We start from the raw sequence: 25,980 nt of genomic DNA, 5'->3' as shown, positions 1-25,980 counted from the left end.
TGTAAGCACCCCAACATCCCATCAAACCTTAAAGACTAATTAAAGGAAAATGAAGGTGTGGGAGACACACAGTGGAGAGTGACTGCCCATCTTTTTTAAGTAACAGCTTTATTGAGATATAACTCACATGTCATAAAATTCATACTTTCAAATGTACAATTCAGTGATATTCACAGAGCTGTGCAACCACCGACATCATCTGATTTCAGAACACTCTAGTCATCCCCAAAAGACCATTTCCCCCACCCCAACCCTAAGCAACCACTAATCTTTCTGTCTGTATGGATTGGTCTTTTCTGGACATTTTATATAAATGGGATCATGCAATATGTTGTCTTTTTTTATCTGGCTTCTTTCGCTTTGCATAAATATTTTCAAGGCTCATCATGTTGTAGCATGTATCCATAGTCTATTCCTTTTTAGGGCCGAATAATAATTCATTGTATGGATATATCACATTCTATTTATCCATTCATTCGCTGATAGAATTTGGGTTGTTTCCACTTTTTGGTCATTATGAATACTGTTAACATGAACGTTCCTGTTCCCTCGGCTATATATCGAGAAGAACTGACAGATGATAGGGCAACACTGTGTTTAACATTCTGAGGAACTGTCCAACTGTTTTCCGAAGTGGTTGCACCATTTTACATTCCCACCAGCAATGTGCAAGGGTTGCAATTTCTCCACATCAGCAACAACACTTGCTAGTCTCTGTCTTTTTAAAATTTAGCCATTTTAATAGCTGTCTGCATATCTTTTAATAGAAGAAAATCAATTTATTGAATGTTCTATGATTTAAGTATTTCATCCATGGTTCAAGTGAATGCTTTTAATTTAAGACTTCCTTGAAAGTTTAGCTATTGCAGAAAAAAGAAGAAAGTAGGGTAGGAAAGAAGGAAGAAAGAAAGGATAGAAAAAAAAGAGAGAGAGAAAGAGAGAGAGAAAGTAATACATGCTACCCAGGAAAGAATTACCTCATTGGTTTTGTCCTTAGTGCTGTCTTCAAACTCTCTATAGTTTTACTTCTCTCTTCTTCCTCTTCCTTCTCCAAAGCCAGGAGAGATTTTCTCTATGCAAAGAAAACTGAAGTTACCTCTTAATTCTATGATTTAATTAGGGTACAAGCAAGACAAGTCCACAGATTACATGCTATTATCACTTTTAATACAAATAAGCAATCAAAAATCTATGACTACAATTATTATAAAACCAAAATACAGAGCAAAAGTACTAAGAATCCCAGATTTGTTATCTCTACTGAAAGTTCTTTCAAAATTTAGATACGGCTTTAAGAAATGTTTAGAAATCTTCAGTAGAGATTAACTTGTCCAGCTATAGTTGTATAACTACTCTATAACTACACTCTGATGAAGATATTACTATTTATATTTGATAGAAAGAGGATTGGATCTGCAGTTAAACACAGCATTCTGGCAACTAAAGTTAATAACATTATCACACTATCACACCAAGGCAGTTTGTGTAATCCTTAAGCAGAAAAGTAGAATCTTTTACACTTTGTGTTACATCAAATTATTTAACAAGAACAATCAAATCGGACGTGATACTAAGATGGACAATTCCTTCAGAGTAAATACTTAAGTTTTAGAAATGATTCAACATCGTTTGGAAATTAGGCTGTGGAGTGTGTGTGTGAGGGATGGGGTGGTGCTTACACCCTCCCTACCCAGGGATCTGTTAGGCAGCGCTTCCCGAACTTTAATGTGGGCACGAATCTCCTGGGGATCTTGTTAAAATGAGGGTTCTGATTTGGCAAGTCTGGAGTAAAGCCCAAGATGTTGCATTTCTGACTAGTTTCCACGCAGTGCTCATGCTACAGGTCTACGGGCCGTACTCTGAAAAAGAACGCTCTAAGAAAGCAGATCTCAGCTGACATTACAGTCATGGATGTTAGTATGGTTTACATTTGTGAAAAAGTCTTTTCCATTCATTTGAGCCCATGATCACCTAGTTGCACTGAAAGTATCCTCAAGTCTTAATGGCCTCAGGGGCCTCCACCCACAGAACCACTGGTCCCTTGCCATCATCCTATTCTGAACGCGTGCTATTCTCATCTCAGTCTCCTTACCTGCTACCAATTCTGATAAAATGCATGGCTGGAAAAAAGACTGGGGTATTGGGGAAAAAGAAAAAAAAAAGTTTGGTTCTTATCCCTGTGTCTCAATGATCCAGTCTCCCCCTTTCTTTCAGGACCGTAAATCATCAAAGGGTGACTTTACTTCATCTTTTCAAGTTCATAGTATCAGTATTAAGTAACTACATGTTAACTAAAACCTAAATTTGACTTCACAATTAGGAAGGTTAAAGCACCAAACAAAGAAATATATCAGTATCATTTAAGGCAACTGAAATAAAAATCGGTAAAGTCTTATTTTTCAAATGTGTTATTGTTTCTGCTGACACAGTCCTCTTGTTGGTGATGCGCCTGGACAGCTGTGACCAGAGGACAGTAGGGGAAGAAGCTGTGTGCAGAAATAAATTTCTTCACGGCTCTGTGAGACCCATTCCCTGGAAAATTCAGCCCAAATCCAGCCAAGTATGTTGAATCTCCTATGGCACAGCTGAACTCAGTCAGACTCTGAAGCATTCTCTTTGAATCTGCAGCTCAGAACCAAGCCATTCACAAACATCACTGCTTGTTCCTAAGCTTAATCCCACAAAACTATACGCCAATTAAAGACACACATTTCTTATTCAGGCTCACTAAGGCCAAAGAAGGATGTACGTATTTATTCTTTTAACAACGTTGGGGAGGGTGGACCATCTGAATAAAGACGGACTACATTAAGTCTTTCGCTAGTGGAGCTGGGAGAGTTACGGAAAGTCAAGAAAATTGAATTAGAATTTCCTTTCCCAGTGTAAGGACATTACCTTCCTTTCAAAATAGAGGCAACACACTCTTATGTATGTGATACAATTAGATTTGAATCAAAGATTGTGTTTGTTTTACTGAGAAAACTGAGGATATGCAGATGAACGTGATATTCTAATGTGACTTTTCAAAATAAAAATAATTATATGAAGTTTAAAGTTTTCAAGCTTTACATTCAGGAAGAAGCCTTGATTTGCAGCTTTTGCAGAAAAAGGAGACACGCCTATCTTTCTAAAGATAGCTGCTAGGCCAACCATCCAGTATGCACCTCGGCATATATAGGCCAGGCTTGCGGTGGCCTCCTTGGGCGCTCTATGCACTTAGCAAATACCCGCTCACCTGAGACGCGGGCCAAGGACAAAGTGTCTCCTGGCAGAGCATCTTCTGATAAAAGCTACTAAGGTGCACACTGGACATGCAGGTCTGAGAGAGAGAGAGAGAGAGAGAAAGTGGGCACAGAAATCACTCCTGTCTGGGAGTATGGAGCTAAGCTCCTATTTGAAACATTTCACTGGTGTGAAATCAATAAGCCAGTCAGCTAAGCACACTGAACTTCCCCTTACATTCTTCTTCCTCCCTGAGAGCACACGGAGAAGCCACATGCAAAGGAAGCCCAGGTCCTTCTCGAACCCGTTGGGTTGTACTTTTTTATTATACTGTTTTTTACTCTTTAAAAGCTAACAGATCACTCCGGGGTCCTTTAACGAACAAAGCATTCTTGTTAAGCAGCTTAGTAAAGTAACTGAACTTGTTCCACTAATGGCTTCACAGACCACTGAGTGCCGCAGTTCTCAACCTGGACTGTGCATCAGACTCTGGAGGCAGTAAAGAAAAGAGAGGCCTGCCCCACCTCAGGAAAGTCGGGAGTTGGGGGTGGGATGACCAGGCCTCTTTCACTTGCCAAAGGGTTTTAAAAACTGAGTGAGAGACAAATTAGAATGGAATCTTTGAGCTCAGACTGATAGGTTTAAATTCCAGCTCTACTGCTCCTAATTAGATGACCTTGGGCAAGGTAACCTTTCTCCAAGTCCCAGACTCCTTATCTATGAACAGCACTTCTAGCACGGGGTGCTGGGAAGGATTTAAAACAACACGTAAAGTGCCTGTTACACTGCCTGTCACATGCTCCACGCTCAGGAGCAGTGGTGGCTCATGATGCTGAACACAAAGGACGAGAACAATGTGGACAGACGCCCCTTGACAGATCCCTGAGCTAGAGAGCGCCAGCTGACCTGCTGGCCAGGAAAGGATGTGGAGGAACTGTAGGTCTTTCCAGTCCCTGGAGACAATGTCCCGGGCTCTGTGCTGTGTGACACGGGGAAACCTCCAAGGCAGTGAGCAGAGAGATCAGCCCAAACAACAGGACAGGGTAACCGATTTGGTGAGAACAACAAAAAATTCAGCATAGGTTTTTGGTCTCATCAGAACTCCTTGTTCTTTACACATGCAGGAGTTCTGAGGTCTCCTTAACTCTGGAGTTGTTACTGCATTTCACCGTTAACCCCAGAAAGAGGCCAGCTCTGTCCTTAAAGGAGCATTGGAAGCTTTGTTAGGTGCTAGACACAGAGAATAGCTGAGTGACTGACAATTTAATTGCCTTGAGATACTCCTGGAAAGGATTTCGGATGAGGAAGCAAATATAATTAAAATGTAGATGACTCATGAATGCAGCACGGGGGTGTCCAAGATGCTGGCCGAAGGAGAAAGGAGACTCGTAAAGAAGTGCCTCACACTGGCACATTGCAGACTGTCCTGTGCAGGAAATGAGCCAGGCTGACTCTATACAAGGCAGGGGTTAAGTCACTAAAGGACAAATTAACCTAACGGCTCCCAAAATTTGATGAAAAGAAAATGCCATAGTATTTAGCACTTCTCCATTTATAGAAGTGAATTCATTAACGAAGAGGCAACTTCCCTTGTAACATCAAACAATGCTGACTTAATTAGAAAGAGAGATGGCCTGCCCCGCAGCTTTTTTTCCCCCTAACAGCCAGGAACAAGAATTGAGAACTTAACCTTCACACGCAGGAAATGTAAATGGCTCTAAGTTATTATTGCTTAGGCTGTGCATAGAAAAATCCCTAATGGTCGTCACAAGCCCCACACTTTGCTAACGTATTCATACAAATGCTGAGATCACCCTTTTCTCATCTTTGCCATTGTGTAGGATGCCTTGTACAAGGAGGCTTTGGATGCTATTTTCTGCGGTGCTTTTAGACTAGAAATCCCCAGGGCAAAAGCTTATGCACTTTCTTCTATAATTTATACAGTCCTGTCCACATTTACTAGGCTGTTTATTATTCATTGTGGAACAGCAGAAGAAGCATCTTCAAAGAAAAAGCTAGAAAAGAGGAAGTTACTAAAAGCCAACGTTTCTGAAAGTTTAGTAAAAGTGTGAGTGACTCACATACTCTAATCAATTTTTAACTTTTGCAGCAGCAGCAAAATACTAGACAATGTTTTTTAAAAAAATGTTTGCCTTAAGTGTTAAGCAGCTAATTCACCAAAAAGGACCTGGGGAAGGAAGAAGAGGAAGAGGTAGAGAAAAGTATTTATTATGGAAGCTACCATCTTGCTTGGGTATTATAAACTCAAAGTTGAATCTAACAGAGTGATCTTAAAATAATGAGCGTACCCACAGAGGCAAAGACTGCTGCACCAGGGGCAATCGCCAGTTTTTATCTACATGAATAGGACTTTAGTTACTAAGGCTCAAAGGCTGATGACTTGTTTTCCACTGCATATTTTAGCTGGATCAATAGGTGCCCGTCAAGGTGCTCAGAATGCTGACATTCACAGAAACCCATGTGATCAGAATGCATATTTTAGGCACTGAAAATACATTTTAAGCAATTACGTAAGCAAAGATTTCCCAAGGACATCTCAGCATAACTATTATGTCTTTTATTTACCACTTATTCCATAAACTCCCTTTGTTATTTATAGGAGTAAAAGAGCACCTGGCTGCCCTGTAAAATCAAGAATCCAGGAACTAAGCAAGTCCTAGGTGAAAAGGAGAATGGGAGGCTAACAGTGAAGGAATAGTTTCATTGTATTATTTCAAAATAGTATTAACTTGTAGAACGGTACTGCCATAACAACGCTCCAAATGACTGGTAAGAGCAATTGCAAGTTAAAGCTGAATATAAGCCAGATTTAAGATTACATTTCCTCTTATAACATTAAACTCATGTATATTTTAGTGTGTGCTGATTTTATGTAAGACATACTGGAAAAAATCATTTTGCCAAGTACCACTCCTGCCCCCCCCCCCCCCCCCACTGAGTGTTTGGATTGGAGTTTGAAAGATAATGACGTTTGGTAGTTCTTCCTCAAGTGAACTGATTCTGCAGTTGTGTGCTAAATTTGCATTTTAAGCTGTGTGCCACTGAACAGAAAGTATACCTACAGCAGCCATGGAATTCAGCTGATCAATGTAGAATTCAGGCCAGCTTGTTGCTCCTTTGTTTTCTTCCTGGTCCTAAACAGAAAGCAAAAAAGAGTAATATACCACCAGATACATACACACAATGGCCATAAGCACATCCGACTTTCAGAGCATCTAGACAATGGCCTATATAAGCCATCAGAAGACAGTGAGATAGAAGATATTTGTCTTCAAATGTTGGCCCTATCATCAGACCGTTCACTTACCTAGGGACAAGACAGTGCTATAGAGTTAGGTGTGACAAAGGGGACATTTTCTGAACCACGGATCAAAGGGAATCTATTATTTTATCATTTTTTAATTTATAGTTTTAAAAAACTGAAGAACAGGGGCGCCTGGGTGGCACAGCGGTTCAGCGTCTGCCTTCGGCTCAGGGCGTGATCCCAGCATTTTGGGATCGAGCCCCACATCAGGCTCCTCCGCTATGAGCCTGCTTCTTCCTCTCCCACTCCCCCTGCTTGTGTTCCCTCTCTCGCTGGCTGTCTCTCTCTCTGTCAAATAAATAAATAAAATCTTTAAAAAAAAAAAAACAAAACCGAAGAACGATGGACATAAAATATTGTATTAGTTTCAGGGGTACAACATGTGATGTGATATTTATATATAATACAAAATGGCAACCACAATAAATCTAGTTACCATCTATCACCATAAAAGTTGATACTACACTAGGGGCACCTGGGCGGCTCAGTTGGTTAAGCCTCCAACTCTTGATTCAGCTCAGGTCATGAGATCAAGCCCCGCATCAGGCTCTGCCCTGGGCATGAAGCCTGCTTAAGATTCTCTCTCTCCCTCTGCCCCTCCACCCCCACCTCCACCCCAGCTGGCCACTCACTCTCGTTCTCTCTAAAAAAAAAAAAAAAAAAAAAAAAAAAAAGTCGTTGTAGTATTATTGACTATAAAGGGGAATTTAAATGGGAACTTAGCCACACCGTGGTATAATCTTGTTTTCCTTGGGGGCACAACAATATTGGGAAGGGCACAGTGTTTGTTGTGAGGACAAAGGATCTCCAGGCCCTGTGTTGCACTGAGGGCAGCATCGCTCAACTATATGTTTGGATGAAATCCACAAAAGAAGGAAAATTGTCTTAAAAAATGACCACAGGATTTGGCCAGTTGTTAATTAGACTATTTTAGTTAGTTTATTCAAACTCCAAAAGACAGTAAAAATATTGAAGGGTTTCATTTGATGTAACCAAAACTAGGTGCTGCTTCAGATGAAAAGGTAGAATAAAGCCTGACACCGGATGGAAGGCAGTGAAACGAACACACTACTCACAGGCCTAGCCCTTGTGCTGTGACAGACTGCGGATTTGAGAAATGCATCTGAGCTGACGGGAACTGGAACCCCAGGAATTCAGGAACCCCTTCCTAAACCGCTCTGGCCAGTCTTACAAAACAGGGTGACCTGGAGCCAGCACCAGGGCCCTCAGGGCTTCTGTGGATAACAGCCCCCAGCCTGAACCCTCATCTTCCCCCCAAACCAGCGGGCTGCAGCTTCTGCTCCGTGTGAACACCGAGTCCCTCAGAAGATGGCATTGTAGTTGGAGCTTTCCAGGCATGTTTGCACACCTATGTGGCTAGGAGTCATTTGTGTGATCAAATAGACTCGAAGAGGAAAACTTCGGTATTCTCTAGTTTCACATTCAGAGAGCACTTCAGTACAACTGATACCCCCTGTCCCCTTGGAAAAGATGCTGGGCTGGTACACGTAGCTGCTATGAGACAATGAAGTAGTTCTACCTATTTACAGATGTCAGAATCCTAATCTTTGGGATAGCAGTTTCAAGGTGGGGCTTTTAACTTCAGCCCTATTTTACCTCAAAAACACTTTTTCTAAGCAAATCTTCTAGGCAGGTCTAATGCAGTGAGATAAAAAAGACGTAATTTCAAAACTATTCGTCAAGTAGTCACAAAAAGCAGGCAAACTAATGAGTGCTTATGGTGCCTTAAAAGCCGTCAGTACCAGGTATCTGAACTCCAGCAGCTGCACGAATTTCATCGGGAGACTGAACGAGCCAGATGATGGGGACAACGGCTACAGCAGCTGCTTTGAAGTTGGACTGCATTACACTTGCATGGTTTTAAAAAGCTTAGGAAACCTGATGAGTTTTTACAACAGTCCTTGGTTATTATTTAACATGTTAATAAAGTAGCTACAATGGCCGTGGAAATGCTGAACCCTTCTCTCCTCCTAAAATGGAGTATTCAAGTTAGCAAAACCCTGCTGTTACTGATGTATTCAGCAAGCCAAAACCCAGTGATCACCAATGGTATTTGAACCTATAAAATCAAATAGAAGGTGCCAGATCTTTCTAGTCCCTCAAACTACGGCAAGTTTCCAAACCTACAACAAAATCCTGTCCCGTGTCTGGAGTCCCCTGAGAGCCTGTCTATTGTAAGCTTAATAGTCACGGTTAACAGAACAGGAGATCATTTTAGAAGCCGAAGATTAGTACATAGAGAGAAATCTTTGCACTTTGGAAATGCTTTAGTAATGTAAACATATTAAGAGTAGACCTAGATACTGTAGTCAAAACAGGGAAAAGGCTTCATTTTTATTTCACATGCCTCAGTGCTGAGAAAATCAAATGAGCTAACGTATGTAAAAGCTTCTCATAAAAGTACTGTTATCACTATATTCCTAGGGGTGATCCTCAGAGTTCTTCATTTTGGCAATGTGTCTCCAGTTTCCTCTGTACAATCCTGGTCCTTCTATACAGATGTGTGCTCCAGTAGCCAAGTGAAACATCTGTGACTCAACTCTCTGCTCCTACTTTGTGTGGCTGCTGGAGTCTGTAGTTATGCAGAGCCACAGGCCAAAAATAGGTGAATGCAATTGTTCTCAGGGGGTGGGGGGAGGTCCCCTAAAGAGCACTGGACACCGAGACATGCTGAGGGGAAGACTCAGCACGATGAAAGTCAACATGTCTGATATTCCTGGAAAGCAACTGGGTCCTATGTGTTACTAGCCTGTAACATGTGTTATTCTTTGAGCCATCTGCCTCCCCTCTATTTTGTTACGCATAAACAAGTGGAAAAATAAACAAGATTGTATAGACTGCATTAGTTGTAATGGAAGCAACAGCAATAGCTAACACATTCATAGCTTACGATGCGTCAAACATTGTTCTAAGCACTGCGCTCCTCGAGTCGTCCACCGCATGAGGTAGCCGCCATTACTTCACTCATGTCAGTGAGGAGGAAACAGAGGCAAAGAGAAGACCGGTGAGTTGCCAAAGGTCATCCCGCCAGAAATTCAGAGGCAGTGGGAAAGAATCGGGGCAACCTTTTCCCTTAGACCTCAGATTAATCACAAGCAATATACAGTAAGTGCAAAGCTGGCCTTTCACTCTTAACCACTTTACTGTATAAGAAACTCAAACATGGTTAGTGGCCAAAAATGAGTTTGCTTTTCCCTAAACCTTTATTGCTATTTTTGCTACATTCAACATTTCTGAATATTATTCTAATTCTGAATATTATTCTAAGTCTGATGTCTTACTTGGATGACCTCTGATCCCTCTTCTCTAGACTTTTTCTGTAGACTTTCATATATCTATATATATGTGTGTGCATACAGACAGCACTTACGACACTTTTCCCTAACCTGTCCTCCTGTTCTGCTATACACTTGTCTAACAGCCACCTTCATGGGGATTTCTCAAGAGCCCTTGAAGATGAGCTAATAGCACTGAGTACTTCTGGACGCTGGAACTGCAAACAAATCCCTCCCTAAACCATACACATCTAACCCTGCTTTTGACTACTGCCTTGACCAATTCCATTAGAACTTTTCTCTAGCAAGCAAGAATATTAGCTTCATTCTAGTCTTTAAAAAAAGCCATTTTTCCTTCTTTTAAAACAGACTGTGGGTAACACTAAATGACACCTAGAGAAGGTTTTGCCCTATGAGAATACAAATTCTAGCAATCACATTAAATCCTTTTTCATTCTACTTACAGAATGGTTAATTCATATTAAAATCTAGTTTTGATTCCTTTTAAAAATGTTATAAGCATGTATGTTTATATGCCTATCTTTAGGTCTATTTAATTAGCACTGATCTGACACAAACATTTTATGTTGTTAAATTTTCTGATTACTGTTTTGAGATAATATTTGCAAATATCACTGATTTTCAGAGCGATGGGATGGTGGAAAGAAGACCAGATTGGCCATCTGAAGATGAGATTCCAGAACTTACTTTTTGGTTTACTCAATTGGCATTTCTTGGTAAGTCTGAGTACCTCTGGGCCTCATTCTTCTCTCTCCAAATTGAGTGGGCAAGACCAGACTGTTTCTAAAGTCCCTATAAGCTCTAAGATTCAATTAAACTCTAATAGTGAGGTGTCATGGAAAACCAGTGTGTACTGTCCTCAGTTTGAGGGCCCAATTTCTAAAATCAATGATTGTTGTTGTTGTTTTTAATTTACGGTGTTCAGTGACTCAATTACAAAACACTTAACTTTCAACACCTACTTCTTTTATAAGGTAATTGGAGAGGGGAAAAAACCCAACATTAATTTTACTATTTCTCTAATCCAACTCATGCTATTTCCTTGGTAGGTTGATAGTCATGAATAAGAGAATATTGGTGGACAAAACTTCCTGCTGGATGGAGGCTCTGACATTTCACTTTGCTTTCAGCCTGTACTAACTAGTTTGAAGCTCTTTTCTTATTATGTATTTTGTTCCCATTATCTCAAGTTCTGAAGAAACAAACAAAACAAAATAAAAACCCTTTTGCTAGAAAAGGAAACTGGTATAGCACAAGGGACCTTCAAGAACATTCACTTTTTTTCCCCTTTAAATCAGGCTTTAACTAACCAACTCATTCAGAAGATAAAGAAATACATAGTTTTTCTAACTTGGCCTCATTTTCAACTGGCACATTTTTCATTCCAAATCTCTGGTCAGCGGCTAGTGAAAAAAATTCTAAGAGATCCTTCCCGATTCTTTTTAAATGGACAAGGGCGCATTTATTTTTCTCAACATCACTTTTCCCATGAGAATAAATGTTGTATTATTTCTTTGTACTCTTTCCGAGGTAAACGTTCACAGCTATGTCCCAGACTTCTGTCTCTCATGTCATAATTACCTCTCTCTACCAATCCAAGCTGGCTGTGTTCTCCTTTTTCTATCACCATCAACAGACACATATTTGAATCCTCAGCCACTCACTACTTACAAGCAGGCAAGTTAGGTAACCTTGCTATGTGACCCAGTTTTAGTTTCCTTTATCTGTAAAATGGGTGCCTACTTCACAGGGTCAGTATAAGGATTTAATAGGCTATTACAAGTACAGAAAGCACCGAGAACAATACACACAGAGCATGCTTGATACATGTTAGTATCTATTTCAGAGGATAAGGATACTATTTCAGAATCTCCAGCTATGGCCATTCTAAGTCCTTGTCACGCTAGGACTGTAAAAATTTGGAGACACATTTGGCAGTAATTGCCCAAATTTAAAACATACACACAGCCTGTGACCCTCCGTTAAGTCTACTTTCAGGAAGTTAGCCCACAATTATATATTTACACTTTTTTCACTGCAGTGCTGTTTGAGTTAGCAAGTAACAAAGTGAACAAATACAGGGCAAGGGAGATGGTTGAATAAATTACTTTGTAGCAGTAACACAGAATGAAGGAGAATTAGGTAATCACATTCAAAATGACCAAATATAGTATGGGGGTGGGCAGGGCAGGGAGGAATGCCTCCGAATATCACTTCTCGTCTGTAGGAAAAAAATGTACACTTAACATACAAACATTTCTGGAAATAAACACAAGAAAATTCAACAATGGCTACCTCTGGGTAGGTCTTTTACTTACTAACTTTTGTATAATTCAAACTTTTATTTTGCCAAGAACATGCACTATTCTCACAGTTAAAACAGAAGTTGTAAAGCACTGTATATTCTGTTAGGACAAGCGCTTTACTTTTTCAGATGTTCTGTATAACACGAAATGCATCAAGTCAACAAGATCCTGCAACACCTGGGAAGTCTCTGTTCTCTGCACCTGGGGCACCCCTCTGTTCCCCACAGCAAAAATTTGAAAACATTTTGCTATTGTTTTCTCACTGGATTTTCTATTTCTCTAACACACTACAACCCTAATATCAAATGTTCATGTAAAGGAATTTTGATTTGGACTAAGATTTATGTACCTGAAGGATGCTAAAATTTTCAGAATTTCCACTTACATATTTGTGTGGCAAACAATTTCTTAAGTAACAGCTGAAGTTTTTCAGTGAGACTCAAAGCACAGTTTAAAAATTAAGTCTTTAAGAATAACTTCTTTTGAAATTACCACAGGGCAAATTTTTAATAGGATCATTTTCCAAGTAATAATATGTAAGAACTGGTAGCGTTTCTCTTCAGTTTCAGATGCTGTTAGTAAGACCCAAAATAGGCTCTACAAAGGTCAATTAATTGCAAAGGACATGTTCTGTGGTTGTTCACTAGACCACAAATCACAGGCTGAAGCAATATGCACTTGGCCAACTAAAGCCATAAATCTCCACGCTCGCTGTTACAAACCTATGAGGTTCTCAGATAATACTTGTGAAAGACACATCCTTTCACTGTCTAGGTTGGCTAAAAATCCTCTAACGATGTATAATAGTACCACTAACTCAAAAATAGTAGAGATATATTAAGGTTTAACTAAATGAACTTCAAGAGCGGAAAGGCACCGTTTCAGTATAATACAAAGTAAAATTCATTCTGATAATTTTTATTATAGGACAAAGGCAACTAAATATAATAAAAAACTGCCCCATTTATGAAGAAAACGGTACTAGAAAACATGGTAACTGTGATCGTGTATAGGGTCAAGGGATCCCACCCCTTGTTAATGATCAAACTAGTTACCTGTGGCATTAAATTGTCGGTGCTATTTTGTCTTTCATGGACCCAGCCCCATATACTAATGAATGCATTAGATGTTAACTAAATTTACTCTGTACCTAGAATTTTTATAGAATACTAAGGACAAAGGGGCAGACAGGCCAAAATATTTTATTCTAGTAGGTATGACTCCCCGATGGGCATGTCATCTGATAAACTCAAGTGAATGACAGGAAATAGGTGCTGAGGAACAGGTATCCAAGGAACAGGGAAGGAAGAGGAGGTCAGATGGAAGATAGAAAAATATTTTGTGGAAGACCTGCTGATAACTTCTGCTGACTTTCCCTTCTGGCTCCGCAATAGTGTAATCAGCATCTTCTCAAAGGACAGTCACGGTGAAGCAGGGAACAGCCTGACAGACCAGGGGTTGGCAAACTTCTTCTGTGAAGGGCCAGGTAAGTGTCTTAGGCTTTGTGGGCCACCACAGTCTGTTGCAACTACTCGACTCTGCCCTTGTACAGTGCGAAAGCGGCTACAGCTAACACTTACATGAAGGAGTACTGCCGTGTTTCAGTAACACTTTATTTGCCAAAAACATTTAAGTGCCTGAATTTGGGCCATGGGCCACAGGCCATCACGCCCTGTGCTAGAACCAGCTTGGCTCTCAAGAAGCAGGAATGCATCAAAGTTTGAACTTGGTCATCAATTATTTCCCAGGTTTTCTCCTCTCCTGGAAGTCACTCTATCTCTAGGAAACCCCAGCTGTAAGTTAGGATCAACTCACAAAGTATGAGGAATTTGCCTGCACTGTGTTCTAGAGAAGAAGCAGGACTTACCATGCCTGAAAAGTCCACCATCTTCCCAAGCTCACTGCTCCTTGAAAAGCAGTTTAATCCTACTTTGTAAATTAGCATAGGGGCACCTGGGTGGCTCAGCTAGTTAAGCGTCAGGTGCTTGGTTTCAGCTCAGGTTATGATCCCAGGGTCCTGAGATCGAGCCCCGTCTCAGGCTCTGCGCTCAGCAGGGAGTCTGTTTGGGAGTTTCTTTCTCCCTTCCCCTCTGCGACTCCCCTTGGTCTCTCTCTCTTTCTCAAATAAATAAATACATAAATACATAAATAAAGTCTTTAAAATAGCATAGCATCATTTGGTCTTTTAAATCCTGATTTTTGCCTCTAAATCTTTGTCTTGTTCTTTCACTGGGAAGAGAAGCAGCAGCAGGTCTGCAGGCCTGGATGGCTGAGACGGCTGCTTGCTCAGTCCTCTCAACGGCCTTCCCTACAGCCCCTCACAGTGGGCTAAAACTATACCCTACATCTGAAGCTTGCCAAAGGGAGGCAGTTGGTTTCAAAAAATAATTCCTATGTTGTCACAGTTCAAGACAGTCATGTGGTCCCCAGGACTGCCAATCTGGTTATGTTGTTTGGCCACTGCCACAATTACACATCAAGTGGACTGGCTGCCCAAATCTGGCTGGGCCCACACAAAGAACGGTTACAGAACAGCAGCTTCTGCATCTGCCAGGAAACCCAGCACCTCCTCCTCAGCCTCAGAATGTCAGTCAGTTTCTGGAAAGACTGGAGGCTGACTTGCAGTAACAATGGCTTTCGTATTTAGCATTTAGAACCATGTCAGAGGAGCAAATCTCCTTCCCCGTTCTTCCCGGTGCTGCAGAACATCTGTATGTTTTTAAGGAAAGCCATCACATGATTATAGAGCAAGGGCTCTCACCCTAGAGACACCCTAGTCCAAGTTTTCCCTCACAGAGGTCCCTCATATAAGGTCATCAGCAGGTGATCGATCCTATACTCTCCGAGAGAAGGCTTCAAAGAGTCCACAAATGTTTGGAACCAGTACCCTCACTGACTGTTAGAAAATTCACCTTAGACTGAATTGACAGATGTCTCCTTGTAACTTCAAGCACTTGTTGGCCTTAGTTTTGCCCTTGGGAACTGCATGGAATAAGTCTAATTTCTCCTATGAACAATATCCCTGCAAATATTTAAACAATTTGAATAAAGCTATTATGTCCTCCCAAAGTCTTCTCTTTACCAAGCCAAAAATTCTCCACTGGCTATATAGCAAAAGTTTATCTTCCTCAATTCATAAATAAATCTCAAATTTTCCATAAGTTTATCGCACCCTCATGTCTACTTTTTGCAAAAATAACTCCAACAAATGTATTTAAATTCCTCTGAAAGGGATCTGCTCACATGTCAGTGATGCATAACTCTACACAGTCTCTAAAGGGCATCTGGAAGATTTCTGACCAAAATATCTACCCAAGAAGAAACACAGCAAGTTCTTGCTTTCTTGATGGTTCACAACAAATAACATTTATGACTTAGAACAAAAGATACATGTCTCATGAAGCACAGTAAAACGTGTAGTTCATGTTTCATTAAGTACACGTATTGTAACAACATTGGCCACAAACCCAATAATAAAATAGGTCATTATTATTATAAGATTGAGGACGCTTAATCTCTGAAACACAAATGTACGTTAACAGAGTTAGAGAAGGGTGAATAGGACCCAGGCTCACTAGCTGCTGAGAAACTTTTCTGGGAAGTTTAAGCTTCATTTATGAGATCGTTGCTTTTCAAGTTTGGATTCCACTTACACTGCCGTTGCTTCTCTCCCGTCCATCACCCTTTCAAACATCATAGAAATGTCCTCCTTGTATGTGTGTGAAGTTTAACACCTCTTCTGAACCCTGAGCTCTGCTCTTTCCAGACGTAAAAAAGCTCACTAGAATCCACATACGATGCACATTTTCTCAGAGAGCTTCCCGCTATCATATCATGTACTCCAGTCTAAAATATTATTCAAGATCTCAGAGCATTTAAAATAAGTTAGCCCCTTCTCTATCAATTCTTGAAGTTTACAATTCTATATTGATAAAGGGTAATTTTTAAAAGGTAAAATCATGGCATGAACTGATGTCAAAGATTTTGCTGAACTCATTAATAAATGAGGGAACTAATAAGATGTTACAACAGGTTCAAAAGAGAATCTAAAGGCAAAGGCACATATAATTATGCATGTGTAAATGAACGCAAAAATGGTCATCAGGGCATAATTAATTGTACTGCGGCTAGTTTTTAAAAAAAACATCTTTCAGATTTCTTAAATAGCTCAGAGATGGTAAGAAGAACACTCTGAAGAGCGCTACAGCCAGAACTTCTGGTACATCCCCCCCCCCCCCCCCCGCCATTTCAGTATCACTACACTCTAGCAGAATAACAGATGCATGACTAGTACTTCCTGGATGAAGAGGACACAATCTATAAAAATGCAATGCGGAAGCCAAGCTGTATGACTAACACTCTATCTGCTCCAGGCTCCTCGCGCCTAAATTACCCAGATGCTCAGGCTTGCCCAAAGCTCTTGCTCAAGAACACCTACTCTCTCCTGAGCATTTCACCTCAGTCTTCTGGTTTCCGTTGCCTTGCCTTGGCTGTGAGGCTGAGTTTCTGACTTGAAACCACTGAGACCACTCTACCCTGTCCCCTTATACCCACAGTTACACCCGGTCCTCTATCTTCCCCAGAAATTTGTTGGACGAATAGCTGGGGTATTTCTAAGAATTCTTGCACAGCTCATTTGAGTGGGGGGGGGGGAGGGCAGAGAGCTGTGAGCTCAAGTGAGTTTAGACCTGATCCTCATCCCTCCCTCCCATTGCCCAGCCAGAAAAAAAGCTATAATACTCGACCACTCTTCCCTAATAGTTTGTTCTGGAGCCCAACACCATTTAAGAGTAACACACAGCCTAAATTGAGAGCAGCAGGACACTACACTGTTGAACGCAGGATTTCTCCAGGGCACCATGGGCGCAGAATCCCTCTGCTCATCACGCCCAATAATTCAGTGCTGAGCTGAATCTAAAGAGTCACTTGCTTTCCTTCTCATTTACTCACTCAGTAAATATGTATTGAGTTTTATAATGGCCTAGGCAGTGTACTAGGTGTTAGAACACATGACTAAAAGAACAAAGCTTCTGCTTTCCTTGCTAGTGAGCCATGAAGACAGGACATATGAGACTGAATGAGAACATGCTTTCAAACATTAGCATTGAGTTTCTTAGAATATCACGAACTTCTGACAATAGGTTCTCGGTTATTACAAATACTTTAGTTACAAAGAACTGTACCCATTTGTAGACTTTACTCCCTTTTTTCATCATGATAAAAAGGAACAGCCAAGTATTATCAACTCTCCTGCCTTTTTACTAATCTCCAGTCTTTATCAATGTATCTTGTAACTTCAAAATAAAAATCAAATGTAAGCATTCCTAAGCTCAACTGAGAAAAATGCTTTGAGACATTTCTTGATAGCACAAAATGTTACATTCGTATTTTTTTAATCTGTCACAAGCTTTATTTACACTAGTAAAAATGATCAAATATTTCTGAGTGAGCTGAAATGAAATACTGAGCATTAAAAATTAGGCTTGTGCTACTTCTCAGTCATCTATCATTTTTGTTCTCCCCCAAATCACAAACCCCAGAAAAGAAAAGGGTGCCACTTGAAAGAGATCTAGTCTATGAGGATGGCAACAATTGAACAAAGAGAAGAGGAACAATAGGACTTCAAGAGTAAAGAGACCAATGGCATTCTAAAACAGCTCAGGGCCTCAGTCTGTTCCAACACCCTGTTCTTTCCTGAAAAAGCCCTGGCTGACTTTCCAGAACCCAAATCTTAAAAGTCATATGCTACAGGATCCAGGGGAAAATGCATTTCATATGCTGATATATCTAAGAAAATAGCCACAATCTTTACCTAGAACTAAAAGCAGAGACTTTATAGTCCCCTTCCTAAACTACAAGGCATTTATTTTATTTATTTTAACAAGTCATTTCTTTGGCAAAGCACTTCACAGCATGGAATATGACTGGAGCCTAAAAATCTCAATCAGTATAACTTCAACATCTGAAGCCAATTTTAGATGACAATTCCCCCTCATTTTCATGGCAAAGAAAAAGAAACATTCTCCAATTATTATTTTCAGAAATGATACAAGCCCACATTCCCCTGTTGCCTACGACACGAAGGTATACAATGACATAAAACAAATTACTTCTGTTAGCTTGTTAAGAGTCAAGTCTTTGACCTACATGCCACCATGGAGTGCTACAGACACAGGTACAATTCAGTCCAGCTGGTTGGTAAATTAACATGTTTGGACACACATCACTAAACCTGTATGCAGTGTGGAAATCCAATCAGTGGGGTCAATGGCCTTTGTTGCCTCACATCTTGCTACCAGATTTGCTGCTACCAGACCAGGCTTTCAGAAAGTCATAAAGCAGGTTTTGATGTTCTGTAACCTGCGCTTGGGAAAACAACCAAAGTGTGTTTATGATTTGCAATATAATGCTTAACACAAGGCTATAAAGAGAGGGCTTTGGAAAACAGTAATTAAACTAAGCAGAGAATCAGGGGAAACAGTAAGCCCGTATAGGCATACATATTCTCAGGATGACTGTGAAAAACTCTAGGACACGATTAATTGTCCCCAAGAAGGGGAATCATAACCTTATTTCTGATTTTAAGTTATCATTGACTCTACGGCATACTACTGAATTTACAACAGCAACCTGGCAGAAGAAATAAAAAAGAAAAACATCAGTTAGAAGATGTCATCATCTAAGAAATGCCTAAATGTGAGGACGTGGGGGAAGTACGTCTTAGAAACTGAGGACACATAGCATGCCTTCCCCTACATACGACAGATAAAAGGATATTATCTTAAGACTGCTTAACACAAATGTTGTTCCCATACTGCATTGAAGAACAACAAGAGAATTTAAGACACTGTAATTTAAAGTCTGTATTCTTTGGTAGACTTTCTACTGTAACCCATTTCTAGCTCCACAAATTACTAGGTTCCTGGAGTATAAGGAATTCGGAGAACCCCAAATTAGAAGTATTAGCAGCATACTCTAAGTTACACTGGAAGCTCAAAGTTTCTTCCCACTTCACGAGGCGGTGAAGCTCTGAGATGCACCGAGCAGAATGTGGATTCAAAAGTACTTGGAGTGCTAGTGCTATCAGTGAAAAGAATAAAATGAATACATGTGTAGGAAAAACTCATGAAAAGGGGCTTTTGTTCTTCTCTGATACCTCTCCTAAAGTGGATACTTCCTTCCACTGATGACTTTCATAGACCTATCTCCAGGAGATGGTGAAATTAGGCAGGCTTGGGGTATTCGTTCTATGAAAGTAGGTGCATAGCACCCACAGAGTCTGCAGAAGACCGGGGAAGATACCGGGGGAAGGGGGGGGGGAGAAAGCATGGAATACGCTATTTTCATCCAACTACAATCTCAAAGCAAGAGGAGCCCTCAAGGACAAGGATGGCAAAATTGGCTACATATGCCTCATTCTCCCATCATGTGTCATGGCAGACATTGCTAATTAATTACCACACTCATCTTATTGAATCCATCCACAACCTCTGATTGTTTCTCAAAGTGCTCCAGGCTTCAACCCCCAACTGTTCAGAGCTGGTAATCAAGATAAACCTTTTTGCCAGCTCTGCTTGAGGTTATTCACAGTGCATTCAGTCAACCGGGGAAGGAAGCCACAGTGCTAAGGAATACCGAAACCAAGGCTGTACATCAATCTGGAGGCTCTCTTGTGCTATATGTCCCTCAGGGACCCACGGAGCTGGTGATAATCAGAATAGGCAGCTAGTTCTGGATCCTCAGACGTGAGATATAGTGATATCCCTTTTCATCAGAGATACAGCTATCCCTAAGACACTCAATGTGTATTTCTACACCCGTAGATTACAGAATTTTGGAAGTAAAAGAGAGTGTGCTTATGTGCTTCAACACACACAGGCAAGGGGCTCAAAGGGCCTCACAGAGTCGCATGTAGAGCCTCGGTTCCACCATAGCACTGCGGACAAGTACTCTATGGCAAAGACTGACAGCGCCAAGACAGTCCTGTACTCCTAACTCTGCAATTAACACATGATGGAATCTGTTCTGTACCAGAGCCGTCAAAAGGGATCTGCTTAAGAATGAAGATTTGGAGGCCAAAGATAGCTACGCTAAGGCAGTTGAGAACCACTGCCCTCCCCGGGATTCCATTCAAACCTGAAACTACAAATCTTTTCTAGCGACTGGAGCTCAAGTAGGAGCGTTCTCTCCATAGTGCAGCACCAAAGCAGGCATGAGTGACAAACAAAGAGTGAAAGCTGGGGGAGTTGCTTCTCCAGCCCCCATGCCAGAGGGAAAAATAGATCTCCATAGGACACACAACACCTCTCCCCATGACCCACATTCATTGATTTGTCAAAGCAAAATGGCCTACTTTTTTCCAGCTCTGTATTACTTACTTATTTTATTGTTGTTTGAATGACTATAAGTGAACCTAAATACAGGCTCATTCTCTCCCACCCTCTTCCAGCATGGTGTTCCCTACTTACAGGGAAAGCAAAGCCTTTGATAGAGGGGTGTTATTCACTGCAGAAATGCAAGCATGAGGAAGCACAAAAGAGAGCTGGTATCCACAAACCAGATATATACCCGCTGCTTTTACAATCCTATCAAGAACCAGAGTTTTTACAGATTGAAGAATCAACAGTCCCCAAACCCAAGAAATGACTTGTACGCAGAAACTAGTTCAGAATTTAGTCATGGGGGATAGACACACAGCAGTTATACATCTCAATTTCTTAACATCCAAAGGAATCGAGGAGTATAAGAAGGGAGAAAGGCTTCCACGATTTTTACAGATGCTCAAGATAAAGGCACTCTGGTTGAGGAAGAGACCAACCAGCCACGGCAGGTCGGCTTGCCCGTGCAGACGTGTCGGCTCTGCACCTGTACTCTAGCTGCCCGTCAGGGAAGTGGCTGGTGCCTCGGAGCGACTTCCTGTGTTGGGGGACAGCAGACACCAGTCAAGGGCTTGCTAAAGATAGAAACACAATTTGCCTGGGTCTGGGACTGAGGGTGTAAAGAGGTCTAGAGGAGAGGAAGAGTGAACCACACACAGAGCAGTTTCCTTTGTAGTCAAACCAAACAAACATAATGCTGAGTGAATTGTCCATTTTTATACACTTCTAACGCTTTATGGGTATTTGGATGGAATGCTTTTCATTTTCCAAATCTTGGGTTTTTCTTCTTTAAATGAGCACTTTCTATTCTAGTAATTTTTACTTCGGTTTGATTTGCTAAGACATATTGAAGAAAAAGAACCTGAATGAGTTTCTGTATCTGAAACATTCGAACTTCAATAAAGTGACTGATCAAGGCAACAGAGTATCGGTCCCCCCCTTCAGGGGGTACCGATCCCTCAGAGGTTGGAAACGAAGCTGCTGCAAGTATAAACTGTTACAACAACTTTGGAGAGCAATTAAAGGTGAAAAATGTTCTTAGCAAACAACCCAGTAATTACATGTCTTGGTGTTTATCCCAGAAAAATTCTCGAACACATGCACAAGGTTGTTCATTGCCACATTTTTTTTAAATAATGAAAAAGCATTATCCAAAGGGGTATAAAATAATTAAACTGTGGCGTGTTCATATAATGGAATATTAGATTGTGGTTAAAATGAAGAAGTACCATATATTGTTTATGAATACAGACACGCAGAATAAGCTTATAAATACATGCGTGAGGAAAAGAAAATACATAAAGCCTCCAGAATAGGTCCTGTTTGGGCTTCCACTACTATACTTATAATGTTTCATTTCTTTTTAAAAAAGCCATAGTGATTATGATAAAATGTTAGCATTGGTTCAACATGGGTGCTTATTACACTTTGTACCATTTTGTATATTTAAAATTTCACAACAAAAATAAAATCACCAACCAGGAAATAACAGTTTATCCCATGAGTGGAAGGGAAAGTTATCAGAAATTTGTTAGTTTCCTTTTTTAGAAATTTTAGAGAATGCCAATTTCTTGGGACCCAGAACATCTGCACTTGTAATTAGGTTTAAGATTTCTAACAATAGCAGTACTTGTGCTAAAACACTGTTTCATTATCTCAACACTGAAGTTTTGCTTCGTTAGCTTAATTTTGGAAAGCACACAGCCAGAAAGCACTACTGAGTTATAATGCAGCAACTCTGGACAAATGCTGTTGCTGAACAGTGCACTTGTAATTCCAGCTTGCTTCAACCTAATAAATGACTTATTTGTAAAGCTGACTCGTTTAGTGGAACCTCTTGGTGGTGTGTCCTATGATGGGATTTTTTTTCCCCCACTGCAAAAAAACAGCAGCAGCAATGTTTTCATCCAAAAATATGTTTAGTCCTCTTATTTCAGAAACTGAAGATATTTTCAACCACTTGCCTCTTCCAGGCAGCAAAGAAGGAATTTTAATTTTACTGAAAAACTGGCTCGACCCACACACATACCCATTTCCCAGAATTCAGCGGGTGTTCAAAACTGCTTGCCAGGCAAGCCCAATGATGGGAGCATTTCCGGCGACTACAAAGGGTCAGCAGGGACAGAAGCATTGCAACAGGCATGGGAATGAGAAGAAAGAAGTAGAGTAGAGACTGATTTTCTCAGGGTCTCAGTCTTCCTAAACATGGTAGCCGGAGCTACCAGGTTCAGGGCTCCACCCAGGATCTTAGGGACTGCATGTTGGTCACCACCGCCCTAGAACTTCTGACATAAAAGGGGACCTCCTTTTACCAATTTCTGGTGCCAACAGCAAAGATTTCCTTGCTTTCTTTCCTTATCTACACTGTATCCTCCTAACTTACTATTTCTGCCTCCAAAAGTTTCTGAAGTTCAACTAAGGCAGAGGGCTTTTGAAATCTTTACTACTGTTCTAAGAAAAACAGGTATTATGAGTGCGAACACAGGGAAAGTGAGTCCACACGACTACTTTGATCATAGCCACCATCACTGAAGTGGACAGTGGCAACAGTGGTCACGACCATGCCCCAAGCTCTCTAACTCTGAAATCGTATTATCTCCATTTTCACAACCACTCGATGATGTTGGTCTCATTTTACAGAGAAGGAGAGAGAATCAGAGGGGTTCAGAAATATGTCCTGGTAAATGGCACCCTCCCTCCCCCGGTCACCCTTCAAATGGCCTTTAACTATGCAAAGTATTTTCTCATAGCTATTACTTGCCTTCTGTTTATTTTAGAAAAAATAGTGTTGCACACACATTACAATACAGTTTAGAACAATTATGAGGGGCAAACATAACTTAGGAAGCTTGCAGGCAGACCCCTTGACTGAAAAGGCTTTTGGAGATAATCCGCCCCAAGGCAAGTCCTTTTACTGACATCTCAAGGCTGAAAAACAGAGGCCTGTATGGTACCAGAATGGAAAGCCCCAACAGAAGACTACAGAACTTATCCACAATATTTTAGATTTGTTCACTTCTCCAAGCACCAAGGAAGAGATATGTTTGGGCTCATTCTATAGGCCAGCTTGCTTACTGCTTCTGTATTAATGAAGCTGGGGGCCTACTGGGTATCAATACAAAACTCTGATATCAGGACCATTCCGCACACTTCAAGACAGGGGTGGTAGCAGGCACAGCTGGAATGACAGAACTGGTTAACCCTGGGAGGGAAAAAAATGCCCCAAATTGATGTTATTGAACAAAGGGATTACAGGACCAGGAGGCACATAAATACTCATGAACCGACCACCCTTTACTGGAATACAGCACTGGTTTAAGGGCTGCCAGCAGCAGAGAATCCTTGAATTTTCTACTCCAAATCTAAAATCATTTTGATTCATTGTTCATTTTGATAGCACTGGCTTTTGCAATAAAAAGAAAATAAAGAAAGGAACTGGGTCACTAGCTGTGAGATTATAGTACTTAGGGAGGAAAGGGGAATGAGAAACATGGCTTCAGTGGGTTTCTGGGCAGAAAACTGAGGAAACCTCACCAGGGCCAAGACCCTCATGTTTCCACAGTTATTGCCTAAATAGATACATGGTACTGAAAAACTTTGGGTGGTTTACAGATTCACCTTTGTTTTAATGTCACCAGGGAAGAGTGAAAAAAGAGAGGCGATAGAAGGGGAAAAAACAGGTCCCCGAACTAGACAAAGGAAGGGGGGGAGGGGGGAGCCAGGGTTGCCTTGACAACACAAGCACTGGTTGCATTTTAAATAATATTTCTTTTTCCTCCTAATTTCAGTAGAAGTGTGTGGTGGCTTTGCACTGTTCGAGTTGGCTAGGCTGAACAATCTCCTTTCTTGCAGGTTTCTGGGTACGGTGAGCCACAGGAGAGATTCTCACAGGAGATGTGGAAGGTGGAAGTGAAGCAGCAGCCACTTTGTACTTCATGCATGTTGTCCTTTATCTGCTGGCTCACCTTGTTGGTGTGGAATAGCAGACGGGTCTGCAGCTGCTCCACCTTCCCCTGGGTCCTCCTTCAGCTTCTCCTGGGCCAGGTGTGTGTGTGCTGAGCTCCATGACTAATAGCTCAGGCCTCTGCATTACACCCACACCAAAGTCGGAGGCCGAGAGAACTGACATGGGCTTCAGTCTGTCCTTGTGGACTCCAGCCTATCCTTGCTCTCTCCTAGTTTATATCTACCTTCTTTCCCAACATCCTGCTCCAAGGACATAGAGCTCCAGCAACAGAAACGAAGACAACAGCCTTATGAAGAGTGCTCAGTCAGCTTCCATGATTATGTCAGGGTGAATCTCTTCATTCTGTGTGTCGCTGCCAATAATCCCACTTCTCTGAAACCTGACTGATACAAATACACTGTATGTTTTAAAAAGAGCAATTTTGGGGCGCCTGGGTGGCACAGCGGTTAAGCGTCTGCCTTCGGCTCAGGGCGTGATCCCGGCGTTATGGGATCGAGCCCCACATCAGGCTCTTCTGCTATGAGCCTGCTTCTTCCTCTCCCACTTCCCCTGCTTGTGTTCCCTCTCTCGCTGGCTGTCTCTATCTCTATCAAATAAATAAATAAAATCTTTAAAAAAATAAATAAATAAAATAAAAAGAGCAATTTTATTTTTACAACTGGGGGAAAAATATTCCAAAGTAAGGGGTAGAATGTACTGTTGAAAATTTGGGAAATATCTATATAAGGAAAAAAATTAAAATAAATCACCCACAATCCCACCCAGCAACTGTTTCTGTCTGTCTACCTCTATCTACACTCCCTTGCAAACTTCTGATCTTACTGATTATGGTTTTATGCCTTTTTTAAAAAAAAAACTTATCATTACATGCTGAGCAGTTTTCCCTGTCATTAAAATTTCTTTGAAAACATGACTTTTCAATGGCTCCAAAATACTCTATTAGGGTTGTGTATCATAACCATCCTCTTCTAAGTTGGTTACAATCATGGGCTTTCAGGAGCAATATTATAAGGAAATGCCTCACCCTAGTTCTTTGCCTATATTTGTCATCCCTTCCATGGGATCAATTCCTAGAAGAGGAATGTTTCAGGCTCTGAATACATATTATCAAATGGTTCTGATCACCATCTTCAGGTCAATCAGCATCTCATACTTAGGCCAATGTTCAAAATACTTATCAACCAGCACAGCGCAGGCATGAATGAATCGGAACGTTAAGCCATGGCAGGAGTTAATGCTTGAATTATGGGAGAAAAGTGGTGGAACCTTGAGGGAAGGGTCAGACTGCCATGGAGATTTTTATCAGGAGGGTTTGAGGCAGCAGCTCTTTACCAAGGAAGTTGGCAATATTTTGACAGTTACCATAGTTTCACTGGGGTAGTTACCATAGTTTCACTGGGGTAGACCCAGGGAACATCAGCCTATGCTGGAGTTTTTCTTTTTTTAATTTTTATTTTAAACTATG

The 25,980-nt window shown here is 41.0% G+C and overlaps 1 protein-coding gene across 2 annotated transcripts in view; it reads right to left on the bottom strand.

Moving 5' to 3' along the window:
- The window catches only part of DAAM1 (dishevelled associated activator of morphogenesis 1), a 162,883-nt gene that overhangs the window by 47,696 nt on the left and 89,207 nt on the right, over positions 1–25,980 (bottom strand). For both annotated transcript variants that reach the window (XM_045810547.2, XM_087855975.1), the window contains exons 4-5: positions 6,306–6,377; positions 978–1,072 (exon numbers count right to left, since the gene is read on the bottom strand). In XM_045810547.2, coding sequence (XP_045666503.1) covers positions 978–1,072; positions 6,306–6,377 — 167 coding nt within the window. The remainder of the gene's footprint in view (positions 1–977; positions 1,073–6,305; positions 6,378–25,980) is intronic.

The sequence above is a fragment of the Ursus americanus genome, chromosome 26 (assembly GCF_024610735.1).
Source record: "Ursus americanus isolate L20-20 chromosome 26, mUrsAme1.1.p, whole genome shotgun sequence".
In the NCBI taxonomy this organism is placed as follows: Eukaryota; Metazoa; Chordata; class Mammalia; order Carnivora; family Ursidae; genus Ursus; species Ursus americanus.
The sequence above is the reverse complement of the archived record's forward strand: the minus strand, read 5'-3'. Positions and strand labels throughout refer to the sequence as shown.